The following is a 25,113-nucleotide window of genomic DNA, read 5'->3' on the forward strand; positions in this document are numbered from 1 at the left end:
GCGGGACACTGGGAGCAAAGCCGGGGAAGGGTGTCCGTGTTGAAGGAGCAATGTACCCGCGACCTGACCCGTGTGACGGCGGCGCTCCGGGCAGCGCCCCAGTGAAGGGCACCTGAAGGGACAGACAGAGAGCGAGCGCGCTGCCGCGTCTCCGGGGAACGCCGAGGTCCGCGGCCCCGCCCGCCGCGCGCCGCGCCCCGGGGCTCCGCGCACCCGCTGCTCCGCGCCCGAGGAGTCCCGGCCCCGAGGCCCCGACCGCGGGAGGGGGCTCGGCCTCCTCCCCCGCGCCGCGGCCGCGCCCCGCCCGCGGCCCCGCGCCGGCCCCGCCCCCGGCCGCCTCCCGTCGCCGCCGCTCCGCCTCCGCCCAGACCGGCCGCGAGCGCCCGGGGAGCCGCACCGCCGCCGCCGCCGCCGGGATGTGACCTTCAGCGCCGGCTGCACGCGATGAGCGGAGCCCCCGCCCCGCGGCGCCCGCGGCTCGCCAGGGCCCCCCGAGCGCTCTGACCGCGCGCCCGGCCGCCCGCGGGCTCCTCGGCCCGGCCCGCCATGCCGCCACCGCCCGGGGCCGCCGCAGCCCTGGGCGCCGCGCTGCTGCTGCTGCTGCTGGCCTCCGAGTCCGCGCACAGTGAGTGCCGCGGGCCGCCGGGCCCGGCCCCGCCACCCCCCACCCCAGCCCCGTCCACCGGTGCTGGACCCCGGAGCCCCGGCCGCACACCCCGGCCCTGCCAGCCCCGGGTCCCCGCGCGTCCCGGCCCCGCGTCCCAGCCCTGCCCTGCCCGCCCCGGGTCCCCGCGCCTCCCCACCCCGCGTCCCTGCCCTGCCCTGCCCGGCCCGGGTCCCCGCGCGTCCCCGCCCCGCCCGCCCCGGCCCCCGCGCGGCCCGCTGACGGCGCCCTCTCCCCGCAGCCGCGCTGTTGCGCGCGCGCGAGGCGGCCCAGTTCCTACGGGCCCGGCAGCGCCGCGCCTACCAGGTCTTCGAGGAGGCCAAGCAGGGCCACCTGGAGCGCGAGTGCGTGGAGGAGCTGTGCAGCAAGGAGGAGGCGCGGGAGGTGTTCGAGAACGACCTGGAGACGGTGAGTCCCAGGCCCCGCCCGCTGACCTCCCACCGTCCCCAGTTCACATGTCACCCTCGCCTCCCCTCGTCGGGGAAGAGCTGGCATCGAAGCATAGAGGAAATGAAATGGTTTTAAAACAAAACACAAAACCTCCCGAGGGTCCTCACCCCAGGGTCTCCACCCCGAGGGTCCCCACCCCAGGGTCCCCACCCCAGGGTCTCCACCCCGAGGATCCCCACCCCAGGGTCCCCACCCCAGGGTCTCCACCCCGAGGATCCCCACCCCAGGGTCCGCACCCCAGGGTCTCCACCCCGAGGGTCCCCACCCCGAGGGTCCCCACCACGACGGTCCCCACCCCGAGGGTCTCCACCCCGAGAGTCCCCACCCCAGGGTCCCTACCCCAGGGTCTCCATCCTGAGGGTCCCCACCACGACAGTCCCCACCCCGAGGGTCCCCCCGCCCCGCTGGCTGGACTCAGGGTGGGGCCCCGCCTGTCATCCTCCCGAGGGACGCAGCGCTGTCCCCAAAGAGGAATCGAAAGATCCTAGGTCCCAAAATGCTGTTGTAGGGATTGTGCAAAGAGGAAAGGAGGGCAGGGGAGGGGGCGGCTCTGCGGGCACAAACTTCTATTAATAATGTCCTTGGGGAACAGGGCACCAGGCCCGTGACCAGCCGTGGAGCACAGCCATGTGGGCACGGGAGGAGCTGGGGGCAGGGATGGCTGGGGAGCCCTGTGCTGTCCTGTGCCTGTGCCCAGAGGGGCCCTAGGCAGGCAGAGCCTGCAGAGCCACCCACAGAGCACTGGCTCTGCCTCTCTGCAGTCTGTGCTCAGGTGAGCTTCCCATCACCACAGGCTGAGATCTCAGGCTGGTTCAAAACCAAGGCTGTGATTCTGCTGGAATCTTTCTTTTGAAGAATTCTGCGTGTTCCATGTACAGACCCTGGCTGTGGAGGGGACGGCCCCTGTGTGTGCTCCATGTGGAGATGATAGCTGTGGAGGGGACGGCCCCTGTGTGTGCTCCATGTGGAGATGATAGCTGTGGAGGGGACGGCCCCTGTGTGTGCTCCTTGTGGAGACCCTGGCTGTGGAGGGGACGGCCCCTGTGTGTGCTCCATGTGGAGATGATAGCTGTGGAGGGGACGGCCCCTGTGTGTGCTCCATGTGGAGATGATAGCTGTGGAGGGGACGGCCCCTGTGTGTGCTCCTTGTGGAGACCCTGGCTGTGGAGGGGACGGCCCCTGTGTGTGCTCCTTGTGGAGACCCTGGCTGTGGAGGGGACGGCCCCTGTGTGTGCTCCATGTGGAGATGATAGCTGTGGAGGGGACGGCCCCTGTGTGTGCTCCATGTGGAGATGATAGCTGTGGAGGGGACGGCCCCTGTGTGTGCTCCATGTGGAGACCCTGGCTGTGGAGGGGACGGCCCCTGTGTGTGCTCCATGTGGAGACCCTGGCTGTGGAGGGGACGGCCCCTGTGCATGCTCCTTGTGGAGACCCTGGCTGTGGAGGGGACGGCCCCTGTGCGCTCTCGGTGTGGAGACCCTGGCTGTGGAGGGGACGGCCCCTGTGCGTGCTCCATGTGGAGACCCTGGCTGTGGAGGGGACGGCCCCTGTGCGCCCTCGGTGTGGAGACCCTGGCTGTGCACAGCCCCTCTACAACCTGCTTTCTTGAGCCAGCATTAGGCCTGCTGAGAACCAGTGTGGGGACTCTGGTACAACTTTATGGTGCCAGGACCAGAGCCCCCTCCTTCCTCGCTCTCCTGGGATGGGTTGGCTGTGCTGTCCTTCTGGGCTCAGCAGAGAGTAGGTGTTGCTCTTGGTAGAGAGCAAGTGACTGAACTTCCAGCCTTGCTGTTTTTCCGGTTTCTTTGGCGCTAAATCCTGGTTGCTCAGCGAATCTTGTCCTTGGCAGAACTCTTGAAGCCGTAAAGGAGGCTCCCCCGCCACGTGTGCCCTAACACTGGGCCCTCACAGGCCTGCACCTGTTACCTGGGCCCCATGTCCCCCGTCCTCTGGGCTAGGGTGGCTGGACAGGGCCCTCCAGCCCCCTCCTCAGCTGGAGCATTCTGCTGGATGCAGTGTGGGACTGGGCTTGTGGTGACAAGTGTTCCGAGTCACATGGCCATGGCCAAGCCCGGAGCCCTGCCCATTACAACCTGCCTGCCAGCACTGACAGGCTCCAGCTGGCTCTTCCTGGCTGCCCTGACACAGGGCTGCTCTTGCCCAAAGCACGCTCCTTTGGTTTCATTCATCTTGTGCTTCAAGGGTATTTGCAAGGATGTGCAGTGAAGATGCTAACACCAGCGCTCTGCATTTCCCACCTGAACGTGGGGGCCCAGCTCTGCCATGGTGGCTGTCCCTCCCTGCCTGTTCACATCAGAGCCATCTGCAGAATTCCCTCCTCTGCAGTGCCCACAGCCACCCGTGAGCGAGTCATAACCCCACCGATCTCTTGTGTGGATCAGTTTGCAGCTGGACACTTTCCTGGGCCTCTTCTCTGCAGCCGGGGATTGCTGGCCCTGGGCCCCAGGCCTGTCACTGGCCTCCTGTAGAGGTCTGGCCTGGATTTCTGGATTTGGCCTCTGGCTTGCTTTCTTTTAGTTCCTGGAAGCCAGGTGGCTTGTGGGACAAACCTCAGTTAAGCCAGGGCAGGCAGGACTTCTCAGACCTGGTGTCTGCCACTCTGGACTGTCCCAGGCCCTCCTGTTCTACACCTTTAGAGACCTAAGAGTAGAGGGTCCCAGGAAGGGAGATGGTGACTGAGGCGGGCTGTGTGGTGGTCAGGGTCTCTGTCTTTCCCTCATTTTCCCTTCTCCCCTCCCTTCCTCCCCTTTTCTCCCCCTCTGGCTGGGCTGGAGAGGAACCATGGCCCTGCCCTCCAGCCGGAGGGGGGGGGCGGGGAGGGGAAGGTGACAGCTCTGCTCCAGCCCAGCTCTGGCCTCCAGGCCCCCCAGACCATTCCTCATACCTCACAGAGGTGGTGTTTGCTCCCTGCCCAGCCTGAGGGCCCACGTTAGGGCTCCTTCATATCAGAAGTGTCTGACCTGGCAGTGTGCTGTCTGCAGACGCCCTAGGCCCCGGGCCAGCTGCCTGCTGGCTCTCACACACCGTCCAGCGGGAGGGGACTGAGATCCTCCTCTGCACATTTCCTGGGCCCCTCCACCCACATTCCTGGGCCTGTGTGTCCTGGGCAACTTGCCTGGCCATTTCTAATCACATTGCTCCTCCTTTCCCCCAGGCTTCTCTTATCTCCTTTTCCTTTTTGTTGTTACTAGTGAGGAGGGAGGGATTCCCTGTGGGCTAATTTAGAGTCCCCCTGAGGGAGAGACCCCCTGAGGGAGAGACCCCAGGAGGTAACTTCAGCACTGCCAAATGGCCAGCCCCGCCCATCCTCGGTGCCCCTACTCTGCTGCTGGAGCTGCCTTTACTAATTTTGCTGAATCCTTTGAGGTATGGGCCTGGCGGGTTGGGTAGGGTGTCTGCTAATTCTGGTCTGGAGGCTCATCTCAGACAGAGCTGCTGCCTTCCACCAGCATTGCACCTGAACTCCTGCTCTACCTGGTTTATTTGAAATATGAAGTGTCACATTTGACTAGGCCTGGCAGCCTGTGGGAGAACTTCCTCCCCCGCTCACCTCCCCACTGATGTGCGGACTGTCGCAGGACCCACTACGCTGAGGCCCTGTGGCCTTGCTTAAGCCATTCTGCCCTCTGGGGACCAGTGCTGGACAGTGGTTCTCCAGGGCAGCTCCACGCAGACCACTGCCAGGCAGGAGGACATTCTCTGCCCACCAGGACACCGTGGGAAGGGGAAGGGTCCAGTTGCTGGAGTGGTCTAAGCATGCCCAGTAGGAAGACCTGGAACAGGGGTTGCGGCAAGGCAGCATGTCTAGATGAGAAGCCCAACCCATCCTGCCCGAGCGTAGACATGTACTCACACCCTGCCCAGATGGATGTCTGGTATACACACAAACACACACAGACACACCCGTGTGTAGACATGATCACACCCTGCCCAGATGGATGCCTGGTATACACTCAGACACACTTAGACATGCACGCAGGCAGACACATCAACACACGAAATTCACAACACACATGTTCACTCACATAAACACACATATACACAGAGACCTATTTACACAAACAGACATAAATGTACACACAGTGTGCACACAGACACGTACGCCTGTACGGCCAGCTAGGTTCTGACACGCACATGGACTCCCAGGTAGAGATGCATACAGGCCCACTTTTCTCGGTTCCCTGGGTACCCCTTCTCAAACTCCCTGGCCCTTCCCACCCCTGCCCCCCCAGGCCACTTTCTTGGGGCTGTTACAGCAGGCCTTTTGGGAAGGTCGTGCCACTGGAGGTCAGAGCTGGGAGCTGTTGCAAACGTCCAACCAGGCCTGGCCCAGGCTTGAGGCCTGGAGATGGCTGGGTTTGAGTCTGGGGCCTGAAGGCCGCAGGAGTGCTGTGTGCAGAGGTAGCCTCAGCCTGGCTCCACTCATGTCCACTTGGCGGATTCCCTGCATGACCTGTGGAGGAGACAGTGTTTCCGTTCCACTGCTGAGCTGGCAGCTCTGCTGAGGTCCCTGTCTTCCAGTGCAGGCATGCTCAGCAGAGCTCAGCAGAACCCCAGCTGGGCTATCACTGGCCTAGGGCTCAGCCCGCAGTGTGACATCGGCTGCTGCAACACCCCCGACATCCCTGGACTTGGATCATCTTCACCGAACCAGCTGGCAGGCCCAGCTCTCCAGACTGTCCCTTGGACTGGCACCCTTGGGACCTTGGTCTAGCTCCTGGCCCACTAGAACCAGATTCCTTAGTTCTCAGCCATGGCCTCCCTTTGGGTCTCTGCACTGCACTTTGCTGACTGCTGCCACTGACACACCAAGAGGGCTGTGACCCTTACAACTCATAGAAACCAGGGCTGGTCGAGATGGCATCCGATCACCAGAGGCACAGGGACAGGGGCTCATCCGATCACCAGAGACATGTCGTCTCCTTTCTAAGCCAGGCACAGGCATGAAGGTTGCAGTCCCACCTCTCTAGAAGCCGAGAAGCACAGGTTTAGGTCAGGGCCTTCTGTCCTATGCTCCCGAATCCTCAGGGCCAGGACTCTGTTCAAGCCTTACCTCAGGAAGGCATAGATGACACCCGCCGTGGCGCTTCAGGCCTCCCAGCCTTGATCGAGACGGGAGCTCAGTCATTTGAGCCACACCTCCACCACTCAGAGATAAGAATCTCAGGAATTTTTCTGCTCCTGCGGTCTTCCACCAAGATTCTCAGATATGGGCCTCTCTTGAACTTTTCTTGTTACTATTAATGAGCCTAAACCTTTATTTGTCAGTGACTTTGTGGTTGGTTATCTCCTCAAACACTCTCGCTGAGTCATGGAATTTCTCTACTTGTGAGGTCTCTGATTTCAGTTTGAAGGTCATTACAATTCTGTTCCCACTGATGTGTCCAGTTACGCTAGTGTGGTGTTTTCAGTAGCATAAACAGCAAACTGGTAGTGTAAGTGAGACTGAAGTGTATTTCTTTTTCATGTAGAAGGTAAGGGACAGGCAGACGGGCTGCGCCGTGGAGGTCAGGAGCACTCAGTGTGTACCAGGGGCATCCTTAGCCCGCCTCACATGGTAGAGGATCCAGAGGAACTGGTCTGCGTGCCTGCGCTCCAGCAGGCCCGTGGAGGTGACCTCATCCTCCAGCTCGCGTCCCTCCCTGGCTGGAATTCAGCCACAGGGGCAGCGAGTCTAACTGAGATGCGGGAGCAGAGGGGTGGAGAAGGCTGGGTTCCCACTTTCTTCTGAGAACAGAGACTGGGTCCTTCCCCGAATTCTTATCAGTGGCCGGGGTTCCAGATGACCCACCCTTCTTGGGCACATCTGAGGTCACCCTGCTGGCCGCCCTGAGAGCTGGGTGTGGAGGCAGGAAGTGGAGGGTGCTGGTGAGCAGTGATGGACTGGAAAAGTGGAGTTGCGCCTCAAGGCGCGAGTGGGCCATGCAGCAGGGACTGGCTGCACAGAAGCTGTTGGGGCCCATGGTTTTTATTACCCACGAGGGAGTGCAGACCAGGGATCTCCCTTTGAGGCCCAGCCCAGAGGGCTTGGAGACCGGCAGTGACTGACTGTCCCGATCTGACTTTCATTATTGTTAGTTTGACATGAAAGGTTTTTTTTTTGCTTGTGTACTTTCCTAAATGCTTGTGCATTTGGTCTTCTCACTTCCTGATAGGAAGATCCCTGAGAGGAGAGCCTGGACCCCGGGGGAGGTAGAGCCATTGCCTTGTCCAGAGCTCAGGATGCAGGCCTGCTGGGATTTGCAGATGGAGTCTGTAGTTGGGTATTTCCTCCCTTTTGCTCCTGCCTCCCTATCTACCTGTGACACAGAGTAGATCCTGCTGTAACCTTTCCAGATATCTGTAGAAGGACCAGACACCTCTTCTGCCCCCAAGGTGCTCAGGGTGCCGAGTTCAGAGGAAAATGCTTTGTGACAGCTGGCTTCTCTCAGAGTGACCAGCCAGGCCTCCCTGCGCTCCCCCAGGGCATAGCACACAGGGGCCCTGGGCTGCCTGGAGCTGGTCCAGTGCAGAACCAACCTTGGCAGCAGTTGTGGAGTATGGGCCAGCAGTGAGGCGGCTGTCTCACAGAACCCAAGGCCAGAATCATCACCAGCATTTCAGGAGGAAGAAGAGCAAGGAACTTGCAGGAGTGATGGGAGCTTCGTGTCCTGCCCCAAGAGTGACTCTAATCCTCTAATCCTGTAGGACTGTCCTTGTCCCCGTTGTCCCTTCAGCTCAGGGCCCTGCCATTGTCAACAAGTTCCTCTGAGGCGTGGGGCTCAGAGCTCAGGGGAGGGTAGTTCAGCTGTGGACACACCGCACAGGCCCTGTCTGCCATCTGTCCCCAGCAGTGTGCTTTCAGATGATCCCGACGATGGAGGGGCTGGGGACACACCTTCACAGGGTTGTCTCTGGTCTGTGCAGCTGTAAGTAGGCAACCAGGTAAAAAACGTAGGTCTGCATTTTGAGAAGGAAACAAGAGGAAATGGTGTGGGGAGCAGAGCTTGACAGCGTGACACGGGCAGGTCTTCCAGCAGACTCCACTGCCCACCTCTCAGGCAGGGCAGAAACAGTAGAGGAAAGTTAGGTCAGTGTTAGAAAACAGTGAGGATTGTGTCTTAAATCAAGTTGGCAGTCGTTAGCTTGAGGACAGTAATAGCAATGTTTCTCTTTTTTTAAAAGACATAGCGGACAGCACTGGTTCTAACCTGCGCCGCTAACGGGGCGCTGCTGTGGCAGGCGTCTCTGCAGTACACAGGCCACTTGCGTGCTTCGTGGTGCCCTTGCGTGAGCGTCCACAGATGAAGAAGTCCCCTCATGGCTTGGCCAGCACGCTTGTTTTGTATGACACCTGAAAGCCCGTGTTCATGGCTGTTGAGCGTGGGGAGCACAGCCCAAGGCAACTCCGTGTCTTTGGGTCATGACTGGGCCCCTTCCTGGAGCATAGCCCCCCTCCGTCCCCTCTCGGCGTCCTCTGCAGGGCACTCCAAGCAGCACGCTGAGTCCTGCAAGTGACAGTGGCTTGCTCGTGTCACTGTCAGGACGCTGCGGAGGCCAGTTCCTCCCGGGCCTCCTGGGCGTCTGCCCCTCGCATCCTGGCAGTGGCTTTGTGCTCAGGAGCTGCAGGAAGAGTCTCGCCTGCACCCTGCCCTCAGAAAGTTTTGTGCCCCAGGCTTGGTAACCAGCTGCTGTGGTATTTGAGGAGCCTTAGACTGTGCCAGTAAACTATTGTCTTTCTCTCTGCCCACAGGACTATTTTTACCCAAGATACCTAGGTAAGTTTAAAGATCGCACAAGTTCATTGTCGCGCCGCCATATCTGGGCGAATGTGTTTTGTAGCGGAGGAATTCTGGGTGTGGGGGTGGAGGATTGCAGGTTTGTTCCAATCCAAAGCGTGAAGGAAAATAAGAACATGATGTTTTATGCTGTAGGTTTTAGTGCTTGCCTTGCCATTGTTTGTATCCAGGGTCTTGCTTGCTCAGCTGGCACTCCACTACTTGAGCCAGACCTCTGGCTCCCCCTCACGCTGGCTGACCTCAGTGCCGGCGCCTTCCCCGCTGACTCTGTCCTCCTCCCACTAGGTGGAAACATGGTCAACCCAGTATCCGCAGACGTACTGGTCTCAGTGCTCTGTACTTCTGAAATTACGAGAGCCTCAAGAGTTTTGCGGGTATGGGTTTTTGAATCTGCCATACGTGGAAAGCTCTTGGTTTGAAGCGAAGACCAAGACTGCTCAAGCACACATTCTTTCAGCGTGTGGGTGGACTGTGCCCTCAGGAAAGGAAATGATCTCCTCTTCTTGGAGGCCAGCTCTGACCCCACCACACACTCCCTAGCAACCTGCCCTCAGAGTGGTTCACCTCATTAATTAGCACCATTTAAAAGTGCTTTCGGTGCAAAGAAAAAAATGGGTCCCTGGGTCTTAGTAACTTCGTAAAACGCACTTAGGTAAGTTTCTTGGCTTCTGTCCTCCCACGGCCTCTGCAGCCAGTGGAGGTGCTCGGGACTGTCTGAGAAGCCCAGAGTAACCTCATGCTTTGGATGTGCTGTCTTCACATGTGAGGACAAGCAGCAGTGCCCACTGAGGCCTGAGTGGAGGCTACACACTCCACCAGCATCTCCACGGTAAATGACAGGATCATTGTCCAGGCAGCTTGAGCATAAACTCAAAGCCCTGCCCCCCAAACAACTAAAGTAAAAAGAGCTCAAGTGGCAGACTGCCTATCTGGCAAATGCAAGGCCTGCATTCAGCTGCTAGTCCCCAGGGCCCTCATGGGGCATCTGTGGTCAGCACCTCAGAACTAGGAGAATTCCCAGGATTGATCAGGGTCTTCTGTGGGGAGCGGAAGAGGATAGCTCAGAGCAAGTCAGTTTGAGGGAGGATGAATGCAGTTGAAATAGATGGTTTAAAACTATGGAAGTGGAACAAAGCAAACCCTTGAAGTTTTAGAAGGGGGAGGGGAAGAAGTAAGAAAGGGTGAGATTGATTGGGGCACGTGAACCGGTGGAAATAGAACAGGACCACCCTTTCTGCATAACTAATGTAAGTTGATTATTATTGCTGTTATTGTTAGACCAGTCTCCTCATAGCCGCAACCTTGACAGAAGGTTTCCCTTGTCACCACGGAGGGTTTTCTACTAGTGACAGCCAGGCCAGGTCATGGTCACGGAAGGGCCAGCATCCGGGTGAGGACGGCACGCATCCCAGAGCCGCTGAGCAGCTGTTGGCCTGGGCTGTGATGCTGGACCCTCCAGGGAGGGTCAGTGACACTACTGTTTCTTTTTCTCCTGCAGAGTGCATCAAAAAATATGGATCTCCTTACACCAAAGACCCTGCCTTTGCCACCTGTGTTCAGAGTGAGTATCTCCTTCCCCTCTCGCCCCAAGGTTGAGGGCCTCTTGGTTGTGACTGGCAGAAGCACATGAGTAGTTCTGTAACTGCAAGGAATCCATGCACCTCTCCATCTGCTCTCTTCCCACTCACTGAACTTTCTTTTTCCTTTTCCTTTACTTTTCTTCTGGTCCTGGGGCTTGAACTTACCAGAGCATGGGTGCTGTCCCTGAGCCCCTGTTCTGGTCCTGGGGCTTGAACTTAGAGCATGGGTGCTGTCCCTGAGCCCCTGTGGGCTCAAGGCTGGCGCTCTACCACTTGAGCCAGCGCACCCCTTAGAGCCTTTTCTGAGTAGTTTATTGGAGGTAAGAGTCTCATGGACTCTCCTGCCTGAGCTGGCTTTGAACTTCCATCCTCAGATCTTAGCCTCCTGAGTAGCTAGGATTACAAAGGCGAGCCACTGGGACCTGGCTGAACTTCCTCTTTAAGAAAGTAAATTGTGGAGTCGGGTGTCGTGGCTCATGCCTGTATTCCTAGCTACTCGGGAGTCTCAGATCTGAGAACCATCATCCAAAGCCAGCCCTGGCACTAAAGTCTGTGAGACTCTTATCTCCAATTAACCAACAGAAACCCAGAAGTGGCGCTGTGGCTCAAGAGGTAGGGCAGTATCCTTGAGCTGAGAGGCTCAGGGACAAGGCCCAGGCCCAGAGTTCAAGTCCCACAACCAACAAAAAAAGAAAAGAAAAAAAGAAAGTGAGTTTGGGAGCGTGGCCTAGTGATAGAGTGCTTGCTTAGCATGCACAAAGCCCTGGGTTTGTTCACTGGTATCGCACACACAGAACAGGCCAGAAATGGTTCTGTAGCTCCAGTGGTAGAGCTCTAGCCTTGAGAAAGTCCACGGATAGGGCCCAGGCCCCAAGTTCAAGCCCCAGGACTAGAAAAAAAAGAAAGTAAATTGTGTTTTTCTCAGTGAGTAATAAATATACATGTCACAAAGTTTAAACATTTCAGAAGGCTGTGAAGAGAAAGCACATTTCTCCCTGATTAATCCGGCCTCCATCTACCTGTCACCATGGCCAGCAGCTCTGAGCTGTCTGTTTGCTTGTGTAACCATGGAGGTGTGCATGGAGGTGTACACTTGCTCACTGTACCATACCCTTTTCATGTCACTCTGTTGTTTGGAGAGTTGCCAGAGTACTTGCATTCTGTGTGAGTTATTCCTAACACTTGGCTTAGCCTCTGTGTGTGTATGTGTGTGTGTGTGTGTGTGTGTGTGTGTGTGTGTGTGTGTTTGCAGGCTCTGAGGTGGTTCCTACCTTATTGCCTGTGTCACTCATATCCCCAGTGATCTGTCTCTGTGGGGCGGCTGGGCCCTGAGCTGCCTCGAGCATGGTGTGGGCAGGGGCTCACTGGGGGAAACCATGTCCACTGCAGCTGCCCACACTTGCCTGGATGCTGCCCACCACAGGGCCCACAAGCACGTGCAAGGGCACTGCTGCCTGGTGTGGAGAAGGTGCCCTGACCACTGGAAGCTGCCTTGAGCCTCGGGAGACACTGTCACAGCCAAGCTCTACGAGGAGCCATCCTCAGGCCACTGCCCCTTGGGGACACCGACACAGCCCACCAGGCCACCGGCCCTCGTTCCTTGCTCCTTCACAGATAGTTTTATTTTGTGTCCTTCTCCTACAAGGAGCGAGAGCCATGGGTCTTGAGCTCTAGACTGTGCTGAGACACTGTCTAGAGGAAAGAAATGCATTGGAAGTTTCTTTAGCTACAGGTCCTAATCTGTAGGCAGAAGCTCTGGTGGCTGAGCCACTCCCTGCCCCCACTTAGCCAGCTGGGGCACGCTGACAGGAGGCCTTCATGTCAAGATGCTGTGGTAGGTGTGGTTTCCAAAAGGCCTTTCTTGTACATCCGTGGAGCTGGGCTGAGCAGGCCCCAAGGCCTTGCCTGTGCTGAGGCATCTGAAGCCGTTGACTATTGCGCTGGGCAGTGCAGGCCTGCTGGGGAGATGGGATGGTCCAGTGGGCCTGCGAGCTCTGGGGTTCGTAGGGACCCCAGTGGGCCTCTCCTCAGGAGCCCTGAGCCCGGGGCCTCAATCATTCCTGCTGCCTTGCCCTCAGCCTCTACCCACCTGGCAGAGTAAGGCTCTGGGGCTCTTGGAACTGGATCCTGGCCCTGGCTGACTCCAGATGTTCCTGTCCTGAAGTGGACATCTGCCTTCAGCCAAGCCTGCCTTAAACCCCTCCATCCACTGAGACCTCACTGGAGGTCTGATCTGCTTTGGAGCAGCTCTGATTTCCTTGGTGTCTTTTGTCTCAGACTTGCCTGACCAGTGCACCCCAAACCCCTGTGATAAGGAGGGAACAGAACTCTGCCAGGATCTCATGGGCAACTTCTTCTGCAAATGCAAAGTTGGCTGGGAGGGCCGGCTCTGTGATAAAGGTGAGGCCCCCGAGTTGTCAGGACAGGCGGCAGCTGCTTGTACTGCTCACACACTAACCCCAGTCCCCTCCTGTTTACTCATGCGTTGGGTTGGTCACTGGGGCACTAAAGCCTGGGGGCTTTCCAGGAGCTCCCAGAGAGTTGCAGGGAGCCAAGGCTGTGCTGGGACTAGGTATAAAGGGGACTCTGTCCTGATTCACCAGATACATATAGCATAGCTCTGCAGAAGAGAGGCAGGGGCGGGGGGGGGGGTGGCGGGGGAGGAGAACCTGGCAGGACCTGTAACTCAGGGTCGTGCAGGGCATCTGCAGTAGGCCTGCTTGGTGCTGGGCTATGTGTGGGTGCTGTGGTTCCTGAGCAGTGGGCATCTTTGGGCTGGCCAGCCCCCACCCACACCCATGTGCATATGGGGACCCTTGGAGCTGGGCCTGCAGCTGTCCCTGGCCACAGGGACTTCAGGTCTTCCTTGTCCTCTGCTGTCCCCTTTATCCACCGCAAGGCAAAGAGGTGGGCTTTGGAGGGAGGCTGCTTTAGACTGCCTAGGGAAGTGTGTACAGTCCTCAGACCCCTCCCCTGCTCTGTGTCCAGACATCGATGAGTGCAGCCAGCAGAATGGCGGCTGCAGCCAGGCCTGCCACAACAAGCCAGGCAGCTTCTACTGCACCTGCCACAGTGGCTTCGCACTGGCCCCCGATGGCAGGACCTGCCAAGGTAAGGCCCATCAGACCCTGCCTGTGCTGCTTGTGTTCTCCCCTCCCTTCCACGTCCTGGGGAGAGGATGGGTGTCCTTTGGAGACAGCCTAGCCTAGCCACACAGCCACAGGTAGCTGCCTCATAGCACGGCACGTTGCCTAGACCTGAAGGTGACACCGAGGGCAGCGCAGGTGGGCATTGCCCAGTCTGTGCCCCAAGATCCAGACCTCTTCAAGTGGCCATGCAGGGAAGTCCAGGCAAAGATGCAGGCCCTGGGCCTGGGTCCACACCATTTCTCCCACACCTTCATAATTGGTTTCCAACACCCTGCCGAGAATGCAGGGGGGGCTCTGCCCACCACCTCGGTCCACTTCTCAGTCAGGGCTCCTTGATGCCCAGAGCCAAATCGGGGGTCCCCAAGGAAGCCCCAGAAAACCACTTTCAAGGCACGCCCCCCAGACCTCGACGCTGCTGCAGGCTGACTGGAGTAGCACCCACTGTGCAGGGGGGTGGCAGCAGGCCTACACAAGGTGTCCTTGAGGCCCTGCAGCCAGGACACCATGCAGCAGCTGCGTGAAGGTCACAGATGGGTGTCAGGGCGGCAGGGGCCTAAACTTTCCGAGCACCTTGAGGAACCCTCTGTGTGGAACTGACCCTGGGTGGGGGCATTTCCAGTGTCCAGCCCCAGGCTGAGCTTACATGGCCTTTGCTGGATACACAGCAGATTCATCAGGGCTCCTCTCTGTTCTCTTCCTCCTTCTTTTGCTTTCTTCTCCTTTCCACCCTCCTCTGTCTGGGCTGTTCTCACCCTTTTAGCCCAGGGGCCAAGCACAGCCATCCTGCTCCTGTCTGTACCCTGATTTGTACAGGCCAGGTCTGTACCGCTGGCTTTCCTTACAGATATAGATGAGTGTGCAGAGTCAGACGCCTGTGGCATGGCACGCTGCAAGAACCTGCCAGGCTCCTACTCCTGCCTCTGCGACAAGGGCTACGCATACAGCACTCAGGAGAAGGCCTGCCAAGGTACCCCACAGTCACCCCACGCTCAGAAATGTCATCACTGCCTCCACAGGGGCTGTGTTGGCAACAGTGACCAGGCCAGTGTTACAGGAAGCCATGACACGTGCACAAGGCTAGGACATTTCGGGGGAGGGTCAGGGGATCCTGACATGGTCCCCCATGGTGGGTTTATCCACTCTTCCTGCCCATGCACATGTACATGTACACAGAATCCTGTCTGAGTTCACACACACACATGTATATAGGCTGCAGAATGCATCACGTGCATGTTCCTTTGTCAATTCCAGCTTCTCCCTGACCTGGGCCCCCATGTAAAATTGCCATATGCAGTACAAGTCTGCAGGTCTTTTTTTTTTTTTACCCCCCCCCCATGTCCCGAGGGTACAGGGACGCCTGGTTCCTCTATCTTTACTTCTTCCCGGAAGCTAGCCCCAGCGGGGCAGTGATGGAACCCTGGAAAAGGGCTCAGCTCCCTACCGATTCCTCCCTGGAGCTGAAGAGTGAGGGTGAGAAGCTGGGATGATCTTGGCCCTGCACACAGTGAGGGAAAGAGGGAAAGGGCGTCCCTCTCTGACCTGGTGCCCTATCTGGGCCCCATGCCCTAGCCATCTTCAGGCTTTCCTCAGCCTAGCAAGTGTGGCTGCAGTGGGAGGGCCGGGGAGGAGGGGACAGAGCTGCAGTCGCTGCTTTGGCCTGGTCTGCTTTAGAATGGCGCGTTTCCACCGTGGGCAGAGTGTGGTTTGGAGCATTCCCTGTGCTCTCTCTGCCTCCCTTTACCTGGCAGATGTGGACGAGTGTGAGCAGGGACGGTGCGAGCAGACCTGCGTCAATTCCCCAGGCAGCTACACCTGCCACTGCGACGGGCGCGGGGGCCTCAAGCTGTCCCCAGACATGGACACGTGTGAGGTGGGTGCCCCATGAAGCGGGCTGCCTGCACTTCACAGAGACCTTCTCAGCCCTTTGCATGAGACCCTTCCCCATGGTAGGATTGGTGGAGGAAAACCTGCCAGAAGTATGGCTTTGGCTAAAGGCTTTGGGTTTCCCAGGGCCACATGGCCGAGGTTCTGTTCCACGGACATCCTTTGTGTTCGTGAAATCTCCATAGCGACCCGTCCCCCATCCGCAGCACAGCCCCAAGCATGTTCAGTCCAGGTGTGAGGCGCTCGTGTGCCCATACGTGAGGTAAAGCTGCTCTCATGCCACTGCTGCCGAGGGGGCGGAGTGGGCTGTTCTCCAGCTCGGTGAGCACCAGGGGCCTCCAGCAGCCGTGGCTGCCCACCTCTCCAGCTCACCTGGGACCCTCGGTCAGGCTAAAGACACAGCACAGAAGCTAAGCACAGACAAGATTTTCTGGAAACAGCTGCAAAGACGATAGGTAGCCAGGAACCACAGCTGGGAAGGAGGTCGTGGGTGAGTGTGAGTGTCCCAGGGCTTTGGGATCTGGGCCAGCTGGGCACAGCCGCTCTGCCTCCACCCCTCTGAACCAGCGACCTCAGTGTGCAGCTGGTGGGTGTGGGCACGAGAGGGTCCCTCGGCCTCTTGCAGCCGGACTTGCTTTGGTCCCCTTCTCCCTCAGGGCAACGAGAAGCAGGGCAGGGAATGTTCTTGGACCTCAGTGTTCAAGACAGTGGGTTTTTAGGATTCTCCCTACTCCTATTTAAACAGCCCTGGAATCTGTAGGGAGAGGCTGTGGAGGGCCACAGGGCAGCTCTTCAGGTGTGCTGACCGCGGCCTGGGGATCTTGGTCCTCTGCCCAAAGACCCAACAGCCGTCATGCCGTTGGTTGTTCCAGAGGTGGGGTAGGCAGCCGTGCCTAGGACGTGGGCTGATCAGATGACCTCCGCCAAGAAGCCAGGCTCTTAAGATTGAGAGTGGGGTGGCTGTGAGGCCCCTGCCCAGCCGTCTCTCCTGTCTGGCAGGACATTTTGCCCTGTGTGCCCTTCAGCCTGGCCAAGAGCATGAAGTCCTTGTACCTAGGCCGCATGTTTAGCGCGACTCCTGTGATCAGACTCCGGTTCAAGAGGCTGCAGCCCACCAGGTGAGCAGAACCCTCCCCGCTAGCTGTGCGCCTGGTGTGGACGCGGCCTGCAGCGGTCCCCAGCCAGAGCCCTCGGGCAGGCACCCGTGCTCCCGGAGAGTCCTGGTGGAAGGTCAGTCCAGGACAGCCCTGCACCCAGGCTGTGCTCAGTGCTGGCAGCCTGTGCTGGTTTGTTTCTTGGTTGTGTTCTCAGGCTGATGGCCGAGTTTGACTTCCGGACCTTTGACCCTGAAGGGATCCTACTTTTTGCGGGGGGCCATTTGGATAGCAACTGGCTGGTCCTGGGTCTGAGGGCCGGGAGGCTGGAGCTGCAGCTGCGTTACAACGGCGTCAGCCGCATCACCAGCAGTGGACCGGTCATCAATCATGGCATGTGGCAGACGGTGAGTGCGGTGCTCAGGGCTGACTTGGGCGCTCGACAGGGGCTGCGCCTCCAGACGTGACAGGCAGGACACTGCATCCTGATTACTTGATGCCCTCGAGGCCAGCATTTTGCTTCACACCCTGGGTAGCCTCTCCTCCCCAAGGCCTCATGTGGGAGCTGTGGGTCATCAGCCAGAGGACACCAGAAGGGACCCAGCCCAGAGGACCTGGAAGGAGTCTCGGCAGGGCCTGGCCTGTGGTTCCAGGCTGTCCTCTCCTCTCCAGACGTTAGCAGGGCTGCTGCCAAGGCTTTGGCCTCTGCCTCTGCACTGGGGTCCTGTCTGGACAGCCACAGCTTGTCCAGAGGACATATACCTAAGCTCCACAGCCTTCAGCAAGGTGGTCCTCGTGAGAGAGACATGAGAGGGCAGGGAGGATGTAAGTCCAGTCAGGAAAGGGTGACTGGACACTGTAGGAAAAGTCTCAGAAATCCTGGGGCAGGAGGAAGAAAGGTCAGGCCTGTGGGCTGAGAAGAGCCTGCTCCTGGGGAGGGGCCAGCAAGCCCACGCCAGTGAGGAGGGGTGGGACCTGTTCCCGTGAGGGGTAGATGAGGCCACACTCGTGAGAGCGTGCTCGTGTGAGGGGGAGCAGAGCCCTCTATTTGTCCCCGACTGTGGGTCTGGCGAGCCCCGAGGTGGTCACAGGGTCACAGAAGAGCCCCACGTGGCACAGGGGGGGCCCAAGTTTGACTCCCTCCGTAGCCATGGAGCAGATAGAGTACGTCCGTACAGGAAGAATGGGATGCTGAACCTGAAGTCCTGTCTCTACAAAGTTTGTGGCTCCCAGGGGGAGCGCGTGGTGGGAAGCCAGCAGCGTCCACGCATGGCAGGTCAGGACCCCCAGTGGCCGTCTAGACAGCATCCTCACAGAGCCAGGCCTTGGCTCCCCCAGCAAGTGGCCTGAGTGAGGCCGGCTCTGACAGACAGCCAAGCCCACGACGGTCAGCTTGCTGGGCTCAACTGGAGACGCACAGGCTGGTTTGTTCAGGGAAAGCAGAGGCCCAGGAGCCTTGGGGAGAGCCCTGGGAAGAGAGATTCGATGACTGGCTTCATAAGGGTCCAGGAGCTGTGTACCCCTGAGCATCTCTGCACTTGGGCTGCACTGTGCACTGAAACGGCTCAAGTGCCAGGCTTGCCTCCGTGCACCCTCTGACGCCCAGCTTTGAGTGCAGTGTCTTCTGTAATATGCTCATTATCTCAAATATGTCAGGAAGTCAGCACTTAGATTGGAGGGAGATGCCGCTGTTGTCACAGCCCTGGCTTGGCTCAGAACTGCGGTGGCGGGCGGGCGGCACAGCCTCCTGCGCCTAACACTGGGATGAGGGCACCAGGGCACATAGGTCGCGACGGCCTCATGCGGCCAGGCTTGGGGATACGAGTGGTGGTGGCTGTGGTCTCCTGACACTGGGCACCTCCTAGACAGAGGTGTGGACTCCTGGGTCTCCTTAGGTCAATGCTTTCTGGCTCAGGTGACGCGGGCCAGCCTTCTTGTTGGGGGGGAGGAAGCCTCTGCTACCCCTGCTCACACTCGGTCTCCTTCAGATCTCTGTTGAGGAGCTGGAACGAAACCTGGTGGTCAAGGTCAACAAGGACGCAGTCATGAAGATTGCCGTGGCTGGAGAGCTCTTCCAGTACCACAGAGGCCTGTTCCACCTGAACCTCACGGTGGGCGGCGTGCCCTTCAAGGAGAAGGAGCTCATCCAGCCTGTGAGTATGTGCCTGCCTGAGGGGCAGGGGAGGGGCAGGGGGGGAAAGGGGAGGGAGCACAAGCCCATAGGAGGGGGTGGCTGAGAGCTTCCTGTGCTCTTACTGTCCAAGCCCTGGGAAGGTCCGGGCTGGTGGTGGACTGAGGAGGACAGAGGGTCCAGGCTGGTAGTGGACTGGGGAGGACAGAGGGTCCAGACTGGTGGTGGACTGGAGGGCAGAGGGTCCAGGCTGGTGGTGGACTGGGGAGGACAGAGGGTCCAGGCTGGTAGTGGACTGGAAGACAGAGGGTCCAGGCTGGTAGTGGACTGGGGAGGACAGAGGGTCCGGGCTGGTGGTGGACTGGAGAACAGAGGGTCCAGGCTGGTGGTGGACTGGAGGACAGAGGGTCCAGGCTGGTGGTGGACTGGAGGGCAGAGGGTCCGGGCTGGTGGTGGTGGACTGGGGAGGACAGAGGGTCCAGGCTGGTGGTGGACTGGAGGGCAGAGGGTCCGGGCTGGTGGTGGTGGACTGGGGAGGACAGAGGGTCCGGGCTGGTGGTGGACTGGAGGGCAGAGGGTCCGGGCTGGTGGTGGACTGGGGAGGACAGAGGGTCCGGGCTGGTGGTGGACTGGAGGACAGAGGGTCCAGACTGGTGGTGGACTGGGGAGGACAGAGGGTCCGGGCTGGTGGTGGACTGGAGGACAGAGGGTCCGAGCTGGTGGTGGACTGGGGAGGACAGAGGGTCCGGGCTGGTGGTGGACTGGAGGACAGAGGGTCCAGGCTGGTGGTGGACTGGGGAGGACAGAGGGTCCGGGCTGGTGGTGGACTGGAGAACAGAGGGTCCGGGCTGGTGGTGGACTGGAGGGCAGAGGGTCCGGGCTGGTGGTGGACTGGGGAGGGCAGAGGGTCCGGGCTGGTGGTGGACTGGGGAGGGCAGAGGGTCCGGGCTGGTGGTGGACTGGGGAGGGCAGAGGGTCCGGGCTGGTGGTGGACTGGAGGACAGAGGGTCCAGGAGGCTGGTGGTGGACTGGGGAGGACAGAGGGTCCAGGAGGCTGGTGGTGGACTAGGGAGGACAGAGGGTCCGGGCTGGTGGTGGACTGGGGAGGGCAGAGGGTCCAGGCTGGTGGTGGACTGGGGAGGGCAGAGGGTCCAGGCTGGTGGTGGACTGGAGGACAGAGGGTCCGGGCTGGTGGTGGACTGAGGAGGACAGAGGGTCCAGGCTGGTTGTCACAGATTAGCCTTGTTGCTAACTCCCTGTATCTCCTCTTTTGAAGCCAGTTTGGGTTTTCACTGGAGAAATGTCTGTTTTGCAGTGGAGGTAAAACAGACTGCAGTCAGTTTTAAAATGTGTTTGTTCCAGGGGCCGGGAGTTTGGCCTAGTGGTTAAAGTGCTTCCCTAGCATGCATGAAGACCCGGGTTCGATTCCTCGGTACCCCGCATACATAGAAAAAAGCTGGAAGTGGTGCTGAGGCTCACGTGGTAGAGCTCTAGCCTTGAGAAAGTCCAAGGACAGTGGTCAGGCCCTGAGCTCAAGCCTAGGACTGGCAAAAAAAAAAAAATGTGTTTGTTCCCTTTAAGCAGCTGTACAAAGGGTTCTGCATTGAGAGAGAACATGTATCCTTTGTCTCTCTCAGCTGGATTTACTTCATTTAGCATAAGTACAAAATTCCATTGATTATAGCTAGATTAGGTAGATAGATCGATAGATAGATAGATACCACATTTTCTTGATGCACTTGTCCGTTGAAGGGCATCCGAAATGACTAGTGGGGCTGTGGACATGGCTGAGCTGGTGGCTTTACGGTGTCCTGGTCTGTAATCTTTTGGATAAATGCTCTAGAGTGGGATTGCTGGATTGTAGGGTAGTTCTATGCTTAGTTTTTCGAGGAACCACCACACTGCTTTCCAAAGTAGTTAAACAATTTCACATTCCCACCAACAATGTGCTAGGATTCCTTGCTGCCCTCATTTTCACCGGCGTCTGTTATTGTGTGGATTCTTGAGGGCCATTCTAACTGGGGTGAGATAGAATCCCAGTGCTGTTCTGACTGCATTTCTTTTATGCCCAGTGGTATATTTGGCAATGCAGTCATTTTTTAACAAAAAGAATAATAAACGTTTCAGACAATTCCCAAGAACGTTTTGAGCAACTGCTAGGATTTCCTGAGGGAAGAGAGCTGTGCAGTAAAGGACAGTGCAGGTCACGCCTCAAGGCCCTGCCTTTTCCTTCTCTCCCCGACCTAGCTCATGCTTTATACTTTGGCTCTGACTTAGCTGTGGTTAGTGGCTAGCGCCCTTGGTTTTGGGGTGTCCATATCAGATAGAAAATCAGGCTTGGGGTGCAGTGGCACTGAGGGACACTCAAGGGAATCTGAGGGGCTGCACAGCAAACAAAACCCTATCTCCCCTTCTGGGACAGAAGTACGGGCAGACTGACTTCCTCCCAGCCACACTGTATAAGACTGTAACTGAGCTGGAACTGGCAACCCCCACCCCTGAGCTGTTTTCCAGCTGTGCCTCACAGGTGCCAGGTGAGAGGGAGGCATCATCCCTCCCCACGCCTTCCAGGCAGGAAGCCGGCGCCCTTCCTCTCATAAGCCGAGAGCCTGGCTGCAGACGAAGCAGAGGGCTGCCCTGTGCAGGGCACACTGCCCCCCTCACGTGTGGATGCAAGGTGCCCTGAGCCATTTGAAGAGTGAAAAGAATGTACCCATTGTGCTGCCACTTTCCACACACCTAAGTCAGGGTCAGTTGGCGCCAAGCACGTGGCCTCTCCTCCTGTCTGGCTCCCAGGAAGACTCTGGGACTCACCTGTTTTTCTAGATTAACCCTCGTCTGGATGGCTGCATGAGGAGCTGGAACTGGCTGAATGGGGAAGACAACACAATCCAAGAAACGGTGAAGGCGAACACAAAGATGCAGTGCTTCTCTGTGACAGAGAAGGGGTCGTTCTTCCCTGGAAATGGGTTTGCTTTTTACAGCCTCAGCTACAGTAAGTGGGCCTGGCCTCGCGTTGTTGGGAGGACGGCTGTGGTGGGGCCTCGAGCTGACACATGCTAAGACATGAGCTGTCGGGACTGTCCGGCACAAACTGGCCTGTGGTGGGTACAGCATTCAGGCAGAACCCAGCTTCCAGGCACTGACCTACAGTAGGTGAGCTAGGCTACAAGCCCACTGGTTGTAGGTGAGCAGGGATCCGTGCGGACTGATGGTAGGAGAGTGCCCGGCCAGGGGCATGTGCAAGGTACCGTCACCTCACCCTTCACGATGAATGAATCGTCTGTTTTCATAACGTTTCCAGTCCATGTGCATTCGTCTCGATGGACTATTGAGAACTGGTCACTAGAGATGCTGTCTAGGGCTGGAGAGGAGTCTGGTTTGAGGAGACTGTGGTGAATGTTGGGTGCAGGCTGGCTTTCCCCCACAGGCTGGCCAGTGGACAGCAAGGAGCAGTGCAGGCTGGCCAGTGGAGATCCAGGGAGGAGCAGGCTGGCTAGTGGACAACAAGGAGCAGTGCAGGCCAGTGGAGATCCAGGGAGGAGCAGGCTGGCCAGTGGAGATCCAGGGAAGAGCAGGCTGGCCAGTGGACAGCAAGGAGCAGTGCAGGCTGGCCAGTGGAGATCCAGGGAGGAACAGGGTGGCCAGTGGAGATCCAGGGAGGAGCAGGCTGGCCAGTGGACAACAAGGAGCAGTGCAGGCCAGTGGAGATCCAGGGAGGAGCAGGCTGGCCAGTGGAGATCCAGGGAGGAGCAGGCTGGCCAGTGGAGATCAAGGGGTGATGCAGGCCCGTTCACACAGCCTTCTAAGCTCTGGCAGACTTGTGCATTGCAGACTTCCCTGTGGCAGTGTGTGGAGACGGAGGGGTAGCAGGCACAGGGCACTCACAGGGACCTCTTGGAGGCCAGCCGGGGACCTGGGAGTGGGTGGACTGCACCCTTAGGCTAGCTCCTTTGCCAGGTCTGTGCAGCCTGGGAGTCACTAGAGGGCATCTGAAATCAAGGTGCGGGTGTACTCAAGTGTCCCCGTGCTGGCAGTCCCCTCCCGTCCCAGCTGTGGGCTGTCTGCTGAGACCCTGGGCCCACGCACGCAGGCTGCCAGGGGGCCCTCCACCGCCTTCTTGCCAGGCAGTGCTTCTGCTGCCAGGAGCAGGCGTGAGGATTTCCCGCGTGGCCTCTGCTCACGCACCGCTGCTCACTCTGCCCTTTGCGCCATTCGTATTGCCTGCTGATGGGCTGCTTTCATCGCAGCACGGACTCCTTCCGACGTTGGGACAGAAACGACCTGGGGAATAGAAGTCGTGGCTCGGATCCGTCCCGCCACCGACACAGGGGTGCTGCTTGCGCTAGTGGCCGACAACCATGCCGTGCCACTTTCTGTGGCCCTGGTCGACTACCACTCCACAAAGAAACTCAAGAAACAGGTAAGCGCCCACCCCTCACACCAGCCACTGCAGTTAAGTTGCCTGACCTCCCGTACCCAGGAGCCCCTTCCCATCTCAGAGCCTCTACCTACACCCAGGACAAGTGCCTGGCCAGTGGTCATATGATCACAGGGCACAACTGTGAGATACGCCATGGTGACCAAGGTGGCAGATCCAGGGCTTGAAAGCAGTACCTGAGTGAGAGATGCTGTTGCTGAGGGCATCCCCCACCGAGCCTGCAGCGTGGCGCACAGTGAGCCTGCGGCATGGTGTGCAGACAGCCTGCAGCCTGGTCTCCCCTGCCCCACCACACACAACTCCCAGCACAGGAATAGCTCCAGGACTCCTGTGGATCCCAGGACCCACCAGGACTCAGGGCCGCCAGGGAGGTCTGGAGCACCCAGCGTTCTGACCCCTGCCCCTGTGTCCGCACCCCTGCAGCTGGTGGTCTTGGCCGTGGAGGATGTCGCCCTGGCCCTGATGGAGATCAAGGTGTGCGATGGTCAGGAGCACGTGGTCACGGTCTCCCTGGGGGATGGCGAGGCCACTCTGAAAGTGGATGGCACCAAAGGCCAGAGCGAAGTCACTGCCACCCAGCTGCAAGAGCGGCTGGCCACACTTGAGACGCACCTGCGGGGCTCTGTGCTCACCTTCGTGGGAGGCCTGCCAGGTGGGTCTTCCCTGTGCCGTTCCCTGGGGCGGGTGCCCTGGGCCAGGGGCTGGCCTGCTCCCCACATCTGCCCTGAGCGTGACTGCCCGAGGGCCTTCCATTAGAAGACGGGGAAGTGCATCAAGGTTTACTCACCACCCCAGTGCTGCCCTGGTGGCTGCAGACCCTGGACAAACACTCTTCATGTGGGCTGAGGGTGCTGCATGGCCAGCCCTGGTCCAGGTCAGCCCTGGAGGAGCATCATCTGAGCACCAGTCAGGCCAAGGCCCAAGGAGGCTGGACAGACCCTGGGCTGTGCCAGTCACCAGCCTGTTAGCCGACAGAATGGCCAAGGGCCCCGACTGTGTCCAGCAGGAGCAGCCGGCAGTGTCCTGGTTGGCCTTTTAGATCCAGGACAGACCTAGAGTGTCATCAAACTAGAAATGTCCCTACTTGTGATCCCAAGCCAAGGTACAGTGGAAGACCCAGCCCTCCCTCCCACTGTGAACACCGAACAGCAGGACTTCTGTCCTGCTCGCCTGACGCAGACCATTCAGATTAAATCACCCAAGCTCAGGGGCCAAGGAGAGAGCAGGAGACCGTGGCCCACGGTACCTCCATGAGAGAACCTTGACACCCCAGGAAGCGCCAGAACCGGAGCGCCACATGGTTAGCGCCGGGGCGGCTCTGCCTCCAGGCTGGGGATGGCGTGGACCTGGGGCCCCACGGGCACTCAGCTGGGGCCAGGTGATGCTGAGCGCGGCTGGCCTGGCTCCTCCGGCTCACTGTTTGTCCCCACATCAGGGGTTCCAGTGACATCTGCGCCTGTCCTAGCATTCTACCGTGGCTGCATGACACTAGAAGTCAACCAGAAGCTCCTGGATCTGGACGAGGCTGCCTACAAGCACAGTGACATTACTTCGCACTCCTGCCCCCCCGTGGAGCACTCTGCACCCTAGATGAGCTGCCTCGGGACCCAGAAACAAGAGGGCCTCCTGCCTCCCTTCAGGCAGAAAGAAGTGAGCTTTCCCTGCAGCCCTCGAGCACTAGAGTGGGCAGGGCCGCCCCGCCTCACCAGCTGCTTTCCTTTGAGCCCGTTCTTTGCCTGTAATATACCTGTACATAGTGGGACTGGTGTTCGAGGCCCGAGGGGCACAGGGAGAACACAGGAATGCCCAGATTGCAGCAGAGCAGACTTGAAGAAAAAAATTCTCCTTTATTTTTATTACCACATGCTTCTTTCTGACTCAAAAATACGGGAAAATAAAATATTTACAGAAGCCTTTTTAA

General features: G+C 58.8%; 1 protein-coding gene across 1 annotated transcript; it reads left to right on the forward strand.

The window, feature by feature from the left end:
* Positions 1 to 393: 393 nt before the first annotated feature.
* On the forward strand, positions 394 to 25,113 carry Gas6 (growth arrest specific 6). The gene is made up of 15 exons (XM_090341844.1): positions 394 to 625; positions 906 to 1,072; positions 8,868 to 8,892; positions 10,412 to 10,474; positions 12,771 to 12,893; positions 13,482 to 13,604; positions 14,487 to 14,609; positions 15,391 to 15,512; positions 16,526 to 16,644; positions 16,838 to 17,027; positions 18,609 to 18,773; positions 21,578 to 21,746; positions 23,002 to 23,174; positions 23,616 to 23,844; positions 24,628 to 25,113. Exons 1-15 carry the CDS (start codon positions 547 to 549, stop codon positions 24,780 to 24,782), a joined length of 2,025 nt encoding a protein of 674 aa, XP_090197970.1. The 5' UTR covers positions 394 to 546; the 3' UTR covers positions 24,783 to 25,113.

This window comes from Megascapheus bottae, chromosome 11 (genome assembly GCF_031878675.1).
Source record: "Megascapheus bottae isolate mThoBot1 chromosome 11, mThoBot2.hap1, whole genome shotgun sequence".
NCBI classification, from domain to species: Eukaryota; Metazoa; Chordata; class Mammalia; order Rodentia; family Geomyidae; genus Megascapheus; species Megascapheus bottae.

What these genes read in the sequence shown, in the direction of transcription:
- Gas6 (XM_090341844.1), top strand. Translation starts at nt 547, where the DNA reads ATGCCGCCACCGCCCGGGGCCGCCGCAGCCCTGGGCGCCGCGCTGCTG. An exon ending in TTTTTACCCAAGATACCTAG is followed by an intron (nt 8,893 to 10,411) that starts GTAAGTTTAAAG and finishes TTTCTCCTGCAG; the next exon opens with AGTGCATCAAAAAATATGGA. An exon ending in AAGAGGCTGCAGCCCACCAG is followed by an intron (nt 16,645 to 16,837) that starts GTGAGCAGAACC and finishes TTGTGTTCTCAG; the next exon opens with GCTGATGGCCGAGTTTGACT.